General features: G+C 35.7%; 1 protein-coding gene across 5 annotated transcripts in view; it reads right to left on the minus strand.

Moving 5' to 3' along the window:
- Positions 1 to 15,883, minus strand: part of ZC3H13 (zinc finger CCCH-type containing 13) — an 87,428-nt gene that overhangs the window by 56,453 nt on the left and 15,092 nt on the right. For all 5 annotated transcript variants that reach the window (XM_004475436.4, XM_004475439.4, XM_004475437.4 and 2 more), the window contains one exon: positions 8,287 to 8,395. In XM_004475436.4, coding sequence (XP_004475493.1) covers positions 8,287 to 8,395 — 109 coding nt within the window. The remainder of the gene's footprint in view (positions 1 to 8,286; positions 8,396 to 15,883) is intronic.

Raw genomic sequence — 15,883 nt, forward strand, 5'->3', positions numbered from 1 at the left:
ATATGTTTCCGATTTGTACTTGGAAGTATCTTTTTAATACAGAGAATGGATTTCCTTAAAACACAGTGACGTATTCACACAATAACCAAAAGAATATGAATTCCCATCCTGGGGAGCTATGCCACATTCTCTAATGGAACAGCAAGAATCCCCTGAATACAGTGGCAATGACTAGTGAAGGAGGATGGTCCACTGATGGGCTCTTAATATTGATGACTCTACTTATGAAACTTTACTCTTGAAATTGAAACTTAGGCTAGTAATACAGGATACCTAAGAGTTACCTCCTGAGTGCATCTCCTTCTTGCTCAAATGTGGCCTTTTTCTAAGCTGAACTCAGCATATAAAAGCATTACCTTACCCCAGTGTCAGACAGGACTCCCAGGGATGAGCCTCCCTGGCATCAAGGGATTACTACCAAACATCAATTAGCAATGCAACTGGAAAAAGATCTTGACCAAATGGGGGAAAAGGTAAAGACTTATGAGTTTACATGGCTAAGAGACTTTAAAGTGAGTCAGGAGGTCATTTCAGAGTTTACCCTTATGCATGTTTTGCAAGATCTCATTGACTGCCAAAGTAAATACTACATCAAAGAGTGGGGCTTGTGAGGACTCTGGAAATATCCAAACACTATAGTCAGGGCAGATTGCTCAGGAGTTTGATGCTTTGCCAGTGGGCCCTACTTTGGAAATTATGCTCCCCCATGTGACAGAGTTGGAATCAGTTGTGATTTCCCTAAACATGGGTCTTCTGATCCTTCTATTTGAACCTATAATTAGTACTAGGATAGGTGTAAGTCTAAGACTAAAATCTTTGGGCTGTCCATGTGCCAGCTGGGCCCTGAATCTCAAGAGAGTTGCTATACCTACTGTCCAGTTCATTGGACTCACCCAGGACAACTAACAAGGAGATGATAATGGACAACAACCATCCCAAAGAACCAAGAGAATCTACAACTGCAAGCATGAGAGTCCCAGCCATCTGCCCTATGGGATCGAAGTCCCCCCTTAATTAGAAGTGCAGTGGGCATCACCATCCCAGAATCCTCAGGATTGGGGAATGAACTATGGACTACAGTAGACTTACTGGTATTCTACTGTAGACTTACTGTGATTCTAGCAATGGAAGAAATATTACTGATATGGAGGCAGTGTCCACTGTAGGTTCTGAGGGCAGGGAGATGGAAAAACAGGTGAATTTATGGGGGCATTTTCAGGACTTGGGAATTGTCCTGCACGACAGTACAATCACAGATACAGGCCATTACATATCTTGCTATAAACTACAAAAATGTGCAGGACAGAGTGTAAACACAACGTAAACTATAATCAATGATTCGTGGCAATGCTCCTAAATGTTTTCATCAATTTTAACTAATATACCACATTATGAAAGGTGTCATTAATGTGGGAAAACGTGGGAGGTGTAGGGAGTGGCACATATGGGAATGCCCTATATTTTTATGTAACATTTAGATTATCTAAATATCTTCTTAAAAAAAAAATTAAAAAAAAGTGATATTTCAAGGACAGGAAAATTATACAGGGTTCTTTAGAAGTCTTAGGCTACAAGTCTTCAGAGATCATTCTTAAATACAACAGCTGATATTTTAGGCTTGCAGGTTCTTGGGGCTGGATCACAAATAATCAACTATACCACTGTAGCTGAAAAGCAGGCATAGACAATATGTAAACAAATGGGCATGGCTGTGTTCCAATAAAAATTCATCTGCAAAAATAGGTGGCTAGTCTACAGCTGACCCCTGGTCTAGGTTTTCAACTGCTGAGGATGAAGCTTAAATTCTTAATTTTGTCATCTATAAATACAGAAAGAAAGCTATTGAATTAACAGTTATATAAATTATATTAAAATGACCAGCACATGCAACACCTTCACACTAAACACGAATTCCCTTTTTCAGTGTTTGGCAGTGTGAGGTTAGAGTGCTCAACTTCCATAAAAATCATAGAATTGGAAGACAGAAAATATTCATTGTACGGAAATAAATGCAAATTTGTTGACAATGACTCAACAGATGAGTTTGCTAATTTTTCATGAATAAGCCTTGGATTTTAATTGCCATTTTATTCTTTTTTCTTCTAAAAGATGAAAGTCAACAATTTCTCAGGAATAATTTTCCCAAGTCTTTAAAATTTCAAAATCTAATTTTTAATGTAAAATAAGCATAAATTTAGATTTAATTTTTAACCCCTTATTATCAGGGATTTTTAATGTTTATAAATGTAATAAAATCTCAAAAGACTATGATGCTGCATTATAAAATTCTAGGGGAAAAAAAGAGGATGGGGAAATAGAAAAATGCAGTTTAACAGTTTTATACTCAGGACTTCTGGAAAGATGGCGGACTAGAAAGACTCAAGACTCTCTCTTCCCTTCCAGAAAGATAGCTAGAGGACAGGCTGAAACATCCTAGAAAAAGATCTGCTAGAGTTTAGGACATCAGGCAAAGGCTGGACACCGCCCAGAGGAGAGAAGGACAAAGGGAAATCACGAGGACAGAACTATGAGTTGAAATCAGCAGCTACTGCTGCCAGTCCCCTCCCCCACACTAACAACACTTCAGAATTCTCAGGCCTCTGGGCCTCCTACAAAAGACAAAGGGGTCTACAGGGATCTACCACCCCAGAAAGGGGGAGAGAGAGGGACACAGCCTAAGGCTGACTCAGTTTTTGACTCACAAATTTGGTCTGCTGTGTCCAGGGAGCCCTTCCAGGCTAGGTGGAGTGGCACCATTGTTTGCCTTGGGAGATGGCAAGGGGCTAAAGACATACGACCCTCCCAATCCCCTCTACTAAGGGGGATGGATTATTCTGGACTCAGAGGGGAATGGAAATATTTCCTAGCCAGGAAAAGGGAGGGGCCTGCCAGAGAAGGATGGAGAATTTCTCAGAGAAAGTTTGAATTATAAGGCAACTAACTTCCAGACAGGAAGCTCTACCACATTTGAACCGGTCTGTGTTGCAACAAATACACAGGCATTGAACTGAGAGTTGCCAAAGAGCACCATCGTCCGGGAGACTAAGGAAGTGCACGCGAGAAAATAAAAAAATATGTAGGAGCGGCTTTTTCCAACCTCTATAGCCTCCCTCCCCAAGGCCCTAGGAAGCAAGTCTACAACCAATTACTGGGTCCAGTGTCCAGTTTTAAGCAAACAACAAGGACAATCCTAACAATCCAGGGCAAGCCAAGAATCAAAGAGAAGTAATAACACATAGCCTCCTACCACTAAATCCCTACAAAGGAGAAAGAAATTTAGCATCTAAGTAAATTACATTCTAATCATATGCCTAGACATCAACAAAAAATTACAAGCCATACTAAGAAAAGAGAAGACATGTCTCAAGAAAATGAATATATCAAAGCCCCAAAACAAAAGCAGACTTGAGAGAACTAATCAGCAGGATGCAGAAAAATTTCCAAAATCAAATTTATGAGCTGAAAGACAATATGGTTAAACGGATAAATGACATCAAAAAGACATTAAAGCAAGTGCAAAGAAGAATCTGAAATCCTGAACAGAAAAGTAACAGAGCTCATGGGAATGAAAGACATAATACGTGAGATGAAAAACACATTAGAGGCATGCAACAGCAGACTCGAAATACAGAAGAAAGAATAAGTGATAACAGCTAAAATTGAAGAGAAAAGAATGGAGAAAATTGAGCAGGGGCTGAGAGAGTTGAATGACAACATGAAACACAACAACATATGTGTCATGAGAGTTCCAGAAGGAGAAGGGAAAAGGGGCAGAAAGAGTATTTGGGGAAATAAAAGTTGAAAATTTCATAACTCTCACAAAAGAAATGAACTTATATGTCCAAGAAGTGCACCATACCCCAATCAGAGAATAAACCTGAATAGACCTACTCCCAGTCACATTCTACTCAGAATGTCAAATGTCAAAGATAAAGGGAAAATTCTCAGAGGGAATTTTCAAGGGAGAAGCAAACCATCACATACAAGGGACATACAGTAAGACTTAGCGCAGATTTCTCTTCAGAAACCACGGAGGCAAGAAAACACTGGTATGATACAATTATATACTGAAAGAGAAAAACTGCCAACCAAGAATTCTTTACCCAGTAAAACTGTTCCTCAAATATGAAGGTGAGTACAAAATATTCACAAACAAACAGAAACAGAATTTGCAAAAAAGAATCAACCTTTCTAAGAAATAGTAAAGAAAGTCTTAGAACCGGATAGAGAGAGACAGGAGAGCGGGGCCTGAGGGAGTGTATAGAACAAAGAATAGCAGAAAGGATAACCAAAAGAGTAAAAAGACAAAAACATGATATGACACATGAAAACCAAAGAATAAAATGGTGGAAGTAAATAATACATTTACAGTAATATCATTGAATGTGAATGGATTAAACTCCCCAAACAAAAGATACAGGCTGACAGAATGGATAAAAAAACAGTAGCCATCAATATGCTGCTTACAAGAAACTGACCTTAGACCCAGGGAAATAAAACGGCTGAAAGTGAAAGGTTGGAAAAAGATACTCCATGTGAATAGTAACCAAAAAAGGTATACATCAGACAAAACAGACTTTAAATGTAAAAAAGTTATAAGAGATACAGAAGGCTATTATGTATTAATAAAAGGGTCACTCCATCAGGAAGATATAACTGTCATAAATATATAGCACCTAACCATGGTGCCCCAAAATACATGAGACAAACTGTGGCAATACTGAAGAGAGAAACAGACATCTCTACAATAATCACTGGAGACTTCAACACCCCACTCACATCATTAGAGAGAACAAGTAGACAGAAGATCAACAAGGAAACAGAGAACCTGAACAATATGATAAATGAGTTAGACCTAATAGACATATACAGAACACTGCATCCAGATTCAGCGTGTTAGAAATTCTTCTCAAGTACCCCTAGATCTTTCTCCAGGATAGATCACATGCTAGGGCAAAATACAGCTCTCAATAAATATAAAAAGATTAAAATTATGCAACGCACCTTTTCAGATCATAATGGAATGAAACTGGAAATCAATACTAGACAAGAAAAAGGTAAAGTAGCAAATGTGTGGAGGGTGAACAACACTCCTAAATAATCAGTGGGTCAAAAAAGAAATTGCAATGGAAATTAATAAATACATTGAGACAAACGAAAATGAGAACACAACTTATCAAAACTGATGGGATAGAGCAAAGGCAGTCTTGAGAGGGAAATTTATAGCCGTAAATGCCTATATTAAAAAAGAACAAAGAGCTAAACTCAAAGATTTAACTGAACAACTACAGAAACTAGAAAAAGAACAGCAAACCAACCCAAAAGCAAGAAGAAGGAAAGAAATAATAAAGATTACAGCAGAAATAAATGAAATTGAGGAAAAAAAAAAAAAAACAGAGAAAAATCAAAACCAAAAGCTGGTTCTTTGAGAAGATCAATAACACTGACAAACCCCTAACTAGACTAATAAGGAAAAAAGAGAGAAGATGCAAATAAATACAATTATAAATGAAAGGGGGAAGTTACAACTTCTATTTTTTTATAGAAATGAAAAGAGTCATAAGAGAATATTATGAGAAGCTGCATGCCAAAAACTAGACAACCTAGATGAACTTAACAAACCAAAAACATTTAAAGAAACTAAATACATCATCAAAAATCTCCCAGCAAAGAAAAGTCTAGGACCAGATGGCTTTACAGGTTAATTCTACCAAGCATTTCACAAAGAATTAACACCAATCCTATTTAAACTCTCCCCCCAAAATTGAAGAGGATGGAAAATCATCCAACATATTTTATGAAGCCAACATCACCCTAATACCAAAGCCAGATAAAGATACTACAAGATAAGAAAATACAGACCAATCTCTCTAATGAACATAGATGAAAAATTCCTCAACAAAATATTTGCAAATCAAATCTAACAGCATATCAAAAGACTTATAGATCACGACCAAGTGGATTTATTCCTGGTATGCATAGCTGGTTCAACATAAGAAAATCAATCAACATAATACATCACATTAACAAATTGAAGGAAAAAAAGAACACACGATCATCTCAATTGACACAGAAAAGGCATCCTTTTTTGATAAAAACACTTAAAAAGACAGGAATAGAAGGAAAATTCCTCAATGTGATAAAAGGCATATATGAAAAACCCACAGCCAAAATCATACATAAAGGTGAAAGGTTGAAAGCATTCCCTCTAAGATGGGAAACAAGACACAGTCACCAATGTTATTCAATATTGTATTAGAAGTTCTAGCTAGGGCATTATACAAGAAAAAAAAATTAAAGGCATCTAAATAGGAAAAGAAGAAAAACTGTGTGCTGATGACAGGATCCTGTATTTACAAAATTCTGAAGTATCCACAACAAAGCTACTTGAGCTAATAAATGAGTTCAGCAAAGTGGCAGGATACAAGATCAACACACAAAAATCAGTAATGTTTTTGTACACTATTTCTGAACAAATTGAGAAGGAAATCGGGGAAAATTCCATTTACAATAGCAACAAAAAGAGTCAAATACCTAGGAATTAGTTTAACCAAAGAAGTACAGGACCTATATGCAGAAAATTACAAAACAGTACTAAAAGAAGCGTAAAAAGACCTGAACAAAAGGAAAGACATTCCCTGTTTATGGATTGGAAGAACAAATATCATGAAGATGTCAATCTTACTGAAACTGATTCACAGATTCAATGAAATACCAACCAAAATCCCAACAGCTTACTTCACAGAATTAGAAAAGGCAATTAACAAATTTCACTTGGAAGGGAAAGTTCACCCGAATAGCCAAAAGCATTCTAAAAAAGAAGAGCAATGTGGGTCGAATTTCACTGCCTGACCTTGAAACATATTACAAAGCTACAGTGGTCAAAACAGCAATGGAACTGGCATAAAGATAGACACATCGATCCGTGGAATCGAATCTAGAATCCAGAAATAAACCCTCACCTATACAGTCAAATGTTTTTTGACAAACCTACCAAGTTATTGTAACAAAACAGTCTCTTCAACAAGTGGCGCGGGGACAGCTGGATATCTATAACCAAATGAATGAATGAGGACCCCTATCTCATTCACTACACAAGAATCAACTGACAATGGATCAAAGATCTAAATATAAAAGCCAGGACCATGAAACTACTAGAAGAATATATAGGAAACATCTTCAAGACCTTGTCTTGTGGTAGGTAGTGGCTTCTTGGACTTTGTACCCAAAGCACATACAACAAAAGAAAACATAGATAAACGGGGCCATCTCAAAATTAAACACTTTTGCACCTCACAGGACTTTGTCAAAAGGGTGAAAAGGAAGCCGGCTCAATGGGAGAAAATATTTGGAAATCACATATCCAATAAGGGTTTAATACTGTTACAACGCAACAATAAAAAGACATATGACCCAATTATAAAATGGGCAAAAAAGTTGAATAGACATTTGTCCAAAGAAGAAATACAAATGGCAAAAAACACATGAAGACTTGCTCAACATCACTAATGATTAGGGAAATTCAAATCAAAACTACAATGAGATATTACTTCATACCTATCAGAATGACCACTATTCAAAAGACAAAGAACTACAAGTGTTGGAGAGGATATGGGTAAGAATACTTATTCACTGTTGGTAGGAATGCAGAATGGTACAGCCACTGTGGAGGACTGTTTGGTAGTTCCTAAAGAAGCTGAATGTAGACTTGCCACACGATCCTCCATTACCACTACCCAGAAGAACTGAGAGCAGTGACACAAACAGACATCCACACACCAATGTTGATAGCAGCATTATTCACAATTGCCAAAAGTTGGAAACAACCCTGGTGTCCATCAAGAAATCAATATATAAACAAACTGTGGTAGATTCACATGATGGAGTATTATGCAGCTGTAAGAAGAAACCAAGTTGTAAAGCATATGACAACATGCATGAACCTGGAGGACATAAGTTTGAGCGAAGCAAGTCAGACACAAAAGGACAAATACTGTATGATTGCTTTACTATGAACAAATATATTGTATCATTCAAAAAAATTATATTATGTATCCAGGACATTTAACTGAGAAATATAAAAAAAAAACCAACCAAAAAAACAGTTTTATACTGCTATTATATGTCAGTTTCTGCCTTATAAGACAGTGAGGAAGAAATAAGTCAATGAAACGGTACAGAAACAATGGAGAAATCACAGTTGAAAGGTGTTTTCAAGCCCACAAAAAGACTTCAGAGTGAATAATCAAAAACTGACTAATAAGTAAAAGATTATTTGAAACTCACCATCTCTGTTAGTTTCCCATTCTACATTCTCCTCTTCACTTTCTGGAGTTCTCTCCTTAGTGATTTTTATGTCTTCCTTTTCCCTATGCCTCCCTCTTGAAGATTCTTTCTAAAAAGTAAATACATACATTCAGATTACTATATATATTTTTAACTATATGAAGTAGTTATTGCAATACAGGACATTTTTAACTTCACTCATTTCTACTTAACCAAAGACTCAGTTTTACAGTTCCTTATCCACTAAGTAGAACAAGTTCTAATCTATTATAGTATGACATCAAAAAGACTACACTGTAGCCATTTTACTAAAGAACATTTAAACACAACTTGGTAAAATGCAAGGAATTGTTAAGATTTTAAAATGTACAATGCTAACCTAATGTTTTAATAAGTTGATATTCTACTACATACTAAGTTTCTACATGAAAATCTCTGGGGAAAAGGTAGTATGTAAATGATAAAATACAATGGAAGGATAATAAGTGGCTAAATCAAAAATTAACTAGAAATGACTAAAATGACTAAACTGTTCAGAGTAGACTCTCAAGGATAACTGTTGGTCTGTAGAACTTGTCAAACCCTAAAATAACATTTTTGAACACACCTAAGGATCACACCAAACTCTTTTAAGAATGTATAAATGATTTTTAAAAAGAGATTTTTCATATTTTGATGAACCTAAATGGAGCGCAACATAGGTATTTCAGCTAAAAAACAGAAGGTTTTACATTTTATTCTCCAAGTGTAACAGTGGTCTATAGACCACTCAGCATATAAAACTAAATATCCTATAATAGAAAATATCCTATAATAGAAAATAAAGATTACACACTACGTTTTAACAGGTGCTAAGTAACCAGTTATATACACATTTTTGTCTCACCACAGTATAATTCTCATTTTTATTAAACTTTAAATCCTGGCTATGAAAGACATTGATACACAATAAATGATTGTAGATTTTACTTTATTTTCATTTCATTTCTACATTAGACTACATTAGACTACACCCATATATATTTCTTAAACAGGATATGTGTAGGCAGATTTTGTTAATTAAATATTTTATTTTCAATTTAAGTAAGGAAGTATTACAAAGATACTCCAGAATTTCTTATTGACTGGGACTAATTTCGACCTCTTCCACATTATTCCTTTAAATAAGTGAACACTGCTACTAACGCTCTTAAATATCTTCTTATATCAAGCCAAAGATACCCAATATGTTTAGCATACATTCCTATTTCATGACTTTCATACCTCTCACCATTCTGTCATCTTATACATTCCTATTTCATGACTTTTATACCTCTCACCATTCTGTCATCTTCTCTGGACACACTATTTGCCAACCAGCTTCAATAAAACATGGTGTCCAGAATTAATCTAGTCTTGTCAGAGCAGCATCAAGTGGGCTTCTACCTTTCCCAGTATAGAATTTAAACTACATTTAATTTAATTTAAACTTAAACTATGAATGAAATCTAACTTCTTTTTGGGGGGAAAGGAAGGATTGTTGCTGTGACTTAAATAATAAACCATAATCTTATAAACTTAAAAATCTTAAACAATTTCTCTCATATAAAGTGAAATCTAGAAGTAGGAAAAACTTCAAGGCTGGGTGACCTAGTAACACATTGAAATCATTAAAGACCAAATTTTCTTGCTGTTTGCTTGTTTCATTTCTCACAGCTGAGGTATTCCTAGTGTTGACTGCAAAAAAGGTTGATTTCCTCACCATTATAAGAAGCAATCTGAATTCCCCCAAGGTACTTCTTCCCTAACTACAAAGAATTCTTTCCTTCAGTCTGACTAGGCCGATTTCAGTTGTTGGAAACTGAGGCACAGTGGCCTCTCTCAAGGAGAGATGTGCTGTCTCCATGACTACGCTTGCAACCCAAGGAATGCAGTGATTGGGAGTTCCTAGCAATGGGCTGAAGCTGTTAAAGGCTGAAGGAAAAGATGAGCTCATACCTTTTGTAATGTATAGAACACTTAGACTTTGCATCTTGAGATAAGATTTTTTTTAAAAAGAAAATTCTTTAGACTATAGGTAATGTTGATAGTTGATAGTGTTGCTCCTTGAAGTCACCCCGTACACTATGTTAATGCTAATGTTTATGCTTAATGGCACGTAGGCTGCTGTGGGCCTGCTAGTAGACACGTACACTGTGGTATATAAGAGCCCCTTGTAATCAATAAAGTTGTCTGATGAGTCTCTACTCGCAGATCCCCTGATCCCAGCTCTCTCGTTCTTTTTCTCTCTCGCTCTTTCTCCTTGTTTCCTTCCCTCTTTGCTCTTTCTTTCATTTCCGATACCCTCGGGTCACTGATTACTCCGACATTCAGTCACATTAGAGCAATGGAGAAAAATCAAAATTCATATACTCAATTCCATAGATGAAGAAAAGATTTCAACTGTCAAAGATCAAGAGCAGAAAATGGTATACTTAAAATTCCTTATATTTTAACAATAAATTTTTATTTTCACACATGCAAAAAAATCAATAACTGATTCATGTTTTAAAAACTGAATTAAGTAGGAATTGATTGGTACTTCTTTAAAAGGAACATGTATATAATCTCAAAAGCAAGCAACTTAACTGGGCATTAGCAGAGGCTTCTCTGCTTAGTCAGGAACAAGACAAGGAAGCCCCAACTTCTGCAATGTGTAGGGGGCATTAGCCAAAGTAATTAGAGGTCAAATAATTGGAAAGAAAGGTGTAAATCTATATCAGGGATTCTTTAATTGGAAAATACACCAAAAAAAGTAAATTTTTCTGTAATGACAAAATTAAGTAGACGGCAAAAAAAAATTTCATGAGCCTTCATATTTATATAATAATAAGTTGGAAGATATATATAAAGGAAGAGAAGGTTCCATTTATAATGGTAAAAGGTATGCACAGCTTATTATTTAACAGTAAGCATAAGTATCTAAAACCTACATGAAGAAAAGTCTTCAAAGATAAAAAAATAGACTTGAAAAAAGGAAAAGACAAATCATGTTCCTAGATAGGAAGATATAAAGAAGTCAATTCTTTCTAACTAAATTTATGAAGTAATGTGATCCCAATAAATGTACCATCATGTTTTCTTCTGGACAAAGTGATTATAATGTGTATTTTGCAAAATAAAGGAGCAAGAATAGCCAGGGAACCCCAGAAAAAGAACTGGGGCAGAAGGTAGGTGGGAGGGGGTATACACAAGCCCTATCAGATATTAAAACATATTTTAAAGGTTATATAATTAAAATGGTATTAACACCCATCAAGTGTAGGAATATAAAACAGACCAACTGCTTTGGAAACTAAAAGAAACACTACCACAGTAGCAATGAGCAAAACCAGCATGCAGATCTTGAATAAATTAATAAATGGGGGAGAAAAAGCCAATCTCCCAGGTAGAATTCCAAATAAATTATGTAGCTATGCTATGTTAAAGAGGGGAGTGTAACTTTCACTCCTTAAGTATGGGCTATGCAGGTGACTTCCTTCCAAAGAGTATAGTATGGACAGGGGAAAAAGGGAGTGGAGAAATCCGACAAAGCCAACAGGTGATAAGTCACGATAGCACGTTGATACGGTGTGATGAAAATGCCACTTTACCCCTGCAATCTTCCTTCAAAAATCCACAACCCCAGTCTAATCACAAGAAAAACACCACACAAATTCCAACAGAGGGGCATACTCAAAACATCTGATCAGTCCTCCTGAAAACCACCAAAGTCATCAAAAATAATGAAGGTCTGAGAAACTGTTATAGCCAAGAGGCGCCCTATCGGTTCACTTATTCTAACAAATGTGCCATAATAGAGGACGCTAATAATAGAGTAGACTGGGGGTGTGGGAGGTGTGGAGGTGGTAATGGAAATTCTGTGTAATACCTGCTCAACTTTTCTGTAAATTTAAAACTAGTCTAAAAAATAATGTCTATTAAGAAAAGGATAATAATTGCAATGGATTGAATACATCAAATACATAAAAATCTATGAGTTCATAATGATACAAAAATATATACTGTTCACTGTTGGAGGATACTAGGGAAAAACTAATTTTGTAAATTGGTAAATAATTATTGAGAATCAAGCATTTATTCTGCCTGAGGGTAACCAAACGGTTGAGGATGGCAAGTTCTTCCTTAAAGAATAATCACAGATTATAAATTGAGAAGGAAAAATAAAGTTAGGATACTACTGCTTTTCAGTCCATATGGATCTTGTGGTTACTAAAACCATTAGGTAAAAGCAGATAAGGTAGGCTGACACTTGAACCCAGTGAACAATCTCAACATCACAAAAAGAAACGGCCAGACATTATACAACTTCTGATATGATGCAATAAGAAGTATCCAACACTACAAAAAACTAATCCTCCAAAAAAGAAAAAAAATTAAATCTGATCAAAGCTGTCAGTTTTTTCATAAAACACATGGAATAGCGGTACAGATTCAACTACATCAGGGTTCAGCAGACAAGGCAGTGCCTGCATGTGCAAAAGGACATTTTCAAAGATGAAACACATAAAATTTCATTACAAATCAGCACTAAGAGATAAACATTTGCAAAGGACCTTGATGACAGGGAGTACTAATTTTGAACCCTAATAAAGTAAAATGTTATCCCTCAAAAAGAGTGTTTTTTTCAGTAGACATGTAATATAAAAAAATGTATCCAATTATTACATTTTGCATTTCACTCAAAGTGTAGAAATTTGTTTTCTCCCTTGTTAAACAAATAACAAGCATACCTCCTTGATATTGTCTCTTGACTTGCAGAGCCTATAAAATATTTACTATCTGCCCCTTTACAGAAAAAGTTTGATCACTTAACTACATCACAAAGAGTAAACCAGTAAAATCCAGCATATAGGAATCTCTATAGGACAAATAACATGAATTCATCAAAAAATAAAATACAAGGGGAAAAAAGAATAAGGATGGTAGGGAGGGAAGGGTTGCTTAGTGGTATGGAGTGGGGCTACAGGCACACTAGAAGAAACTTAGGAGATTTTAAATACAACATGACCAACGTTTAAAAAACACTAGATAAAAATTTACAAGATAACAAGAGAAAGTTGAATACTGTCAGGATATTTGATGATAAGGAATTGTTAAGTATTTTAGGTGCAATGATAGTGTTATGGTTGTGTTTTAACACTAACATATATTTATCACTATTAGGTTTGTTTTAAAGAGCTCCATTATCTCTTAAAAATACATCTTTAAATATTTAAAAATGAAACAATATCTCAAATATTCTTCAAAATGATCTAATAAAGGGGAAAATGGGGCAGAGATACAAAAAGACTGGCCATGTATTAACATTTTTTAAAGTGGGAGATAACTAATACAGGTTCATCTCTTCTTTTCTGTTTGAAAATTTCCACAATTTAAAAGTTCTAAGAGTAGCCTTTATTGAGATGATATCTGCATATCTTCCATAAGGTTAATGCTAAGACTAGTCCCCTAATTATTTAGAAACAAGGGAAAACATTGAATAGAAGCAAAATAGTCAAGTTTCAAACTATCTAAGGCAGGAGTAGTGCAAATCTGGCCTACTACCTATAATTTATTAACGAAGTTTTATTGGAATATTAGGTATGTTCACTTGTTTAAATACTGTCTGGGGAAGCAGATGTGGCTCAACTGACTGGGCTCCTGTCTACCATATGGGAGGCCCTGGGTTCACATCCCAGGGCGTCCTTGTGAAGGCAAGCTGGCCCAAGTCTGTGGAGAGCTGGTGCAGCAAGATGACGCAACAAAGGGAGACAAGCAGACACAGAAGAACGTGCAGCAAATGGCCAAAGAGTAGACAGCAAGCAAGTGGCAAGGGGGGAGATAAATAAATAAAATGGATCTTTAAAAAAATAAAATAAAATAAATAAATAAATACTGTCTGCAACTACTTTCAAGCTGCAAGAGCAGAACTGAGTAACTGTGACGGAGACCTTTTGGCCCACAAAGCCAGAAATATTTTTCTGGTTCTTTGTAAAAAAAAATAATTAAGATGTGGAAAAGGAGCATGTTAGAGTTTGTTTGTTTATTTGGGGGTGGGGGGACATTGGGAGGAGATAGGAAAAGAATTAGGTAAGGACCTATGAGGCGAAATGAATAATTCTGTGTGTATTCTGGGATGTACAGTTCCCATTGACAAGATACTTCATGTTAGAAATTAGTTTTCGATTCAGAATATCAGAAAACCAGGCATTGAGGTAGGAAAAGATGTATTGTAGTATACAAAGTCAAATAGACAGTAGCCGTAAGAACACTGGAATAGGCTGCAAGTTGAGTAATCACCCTGACATCCAGCTATGGAGATCTGAGAAAGAAATTGACTAGTAGTCATCTTGAATAGATTCAGAGTGGAAGTAAGTACATACATCAAATCTAACAGATTGACTTTGTTTCAGGTAGGAGTGGGGTAGAAAACATGAACAACTGACAAAAATGACCCTTAGAAAAAATACTGGGGGGAATGAACTATGGACTAATGTAGACTTACTGGTATTCTACTGTAGACTTATTGTGATTCTAGCAATGGAGGAGATTATAACATTGATGTGGAGGTAATGGCCACTGGAGGTTCTGAGGGCAGGGAGAGGGAAAAACACGTGTAATATAGGGGCATTTCCAGAACTTGGGAATTGTCCTAGATGACACTGCAGTAACAGATGCAGGTCATTATATATACACCTTGCCACAATTGGGTGGGAGAGAGTGTAAACTATAATATAAACTTTAATCCACGCTTAGTGCAATGTTCCAAAATGTGTTCATCAATTGCAATGAATGTACCACACTAATGAAGGATGTCGTTAATGTGGAAAAATGTGGGAGGTGTGGGGAGTGGGGAATATGGGAATACCTATATATTTTTTGTGACATTTGTGTAATTTAAGTATCTTTTTAAAAAAAATGTTTAATCATGGAAAAAAATCTGAGGGAGAAAAATATGAGCAACAGAAAAGTAAACAAATTTCATGGAACATTCTGGAAACGACAAGTAGTCCTATAATATGAGGGCATGGAGGGTGAGTTCAGACATTTGCAGTTAGTGATTATTTGTTTTAACTCTTCTTTCCACACTAAAACAAAAGCTTCAGGACAGCTGGAAAGAACAGGAATAATAAAAATAGGAATAGGAATAGAACAGAACAGAGAAAAAATACTTGAAAAGGGAAAGAAAACATTATTCTAAAGTCTCAAAATAAAAACCTCTGAAAATGACATTACAAGAACCAGAAAAGGTGATTAAAATGACAGGTTAAGAAAAAATATTTTAAAGATTATACATATCAGTTGAAATATTATTCCAATTATTTTAACTCCATGTATGAAAAGTTAGAAGATTCAAGAATTTAAAAGAAAGGGATCAATACATACAAATAAACTTAGATCATTTCCCATACACTTGGAAGTAAGACTTTTAGGTGCGCAAAAGGATGCTAAATGCTAAACAAGATATCCTTCCACAGTGTTACGTAAACTAACCCTTTCTTAGAATGCAGTCTCAAAGGTTCTCCTAAGAGGGAGGAATCCCCTACGGCATATATAAATACCCCCCACCATCAAGAAATATGGAGTGAAACTGGTG

The sequence above is a fragment of the Dasypus novemcinctus genome, chromosome 15 (assembly GCF_030445035.2).
Source record: "Dasypus novemcinctus isolate mDasNov1 chromosome 15, mDasNov1.1.hap2, whole genome shotgun sequence".
NCBI classification, from domain to species: Eukaryota; Metazoa; Chordata; class Mammalia; order Cingulata; family Dasypodidae; genus Dasypus; species Dasypus novemcinctus.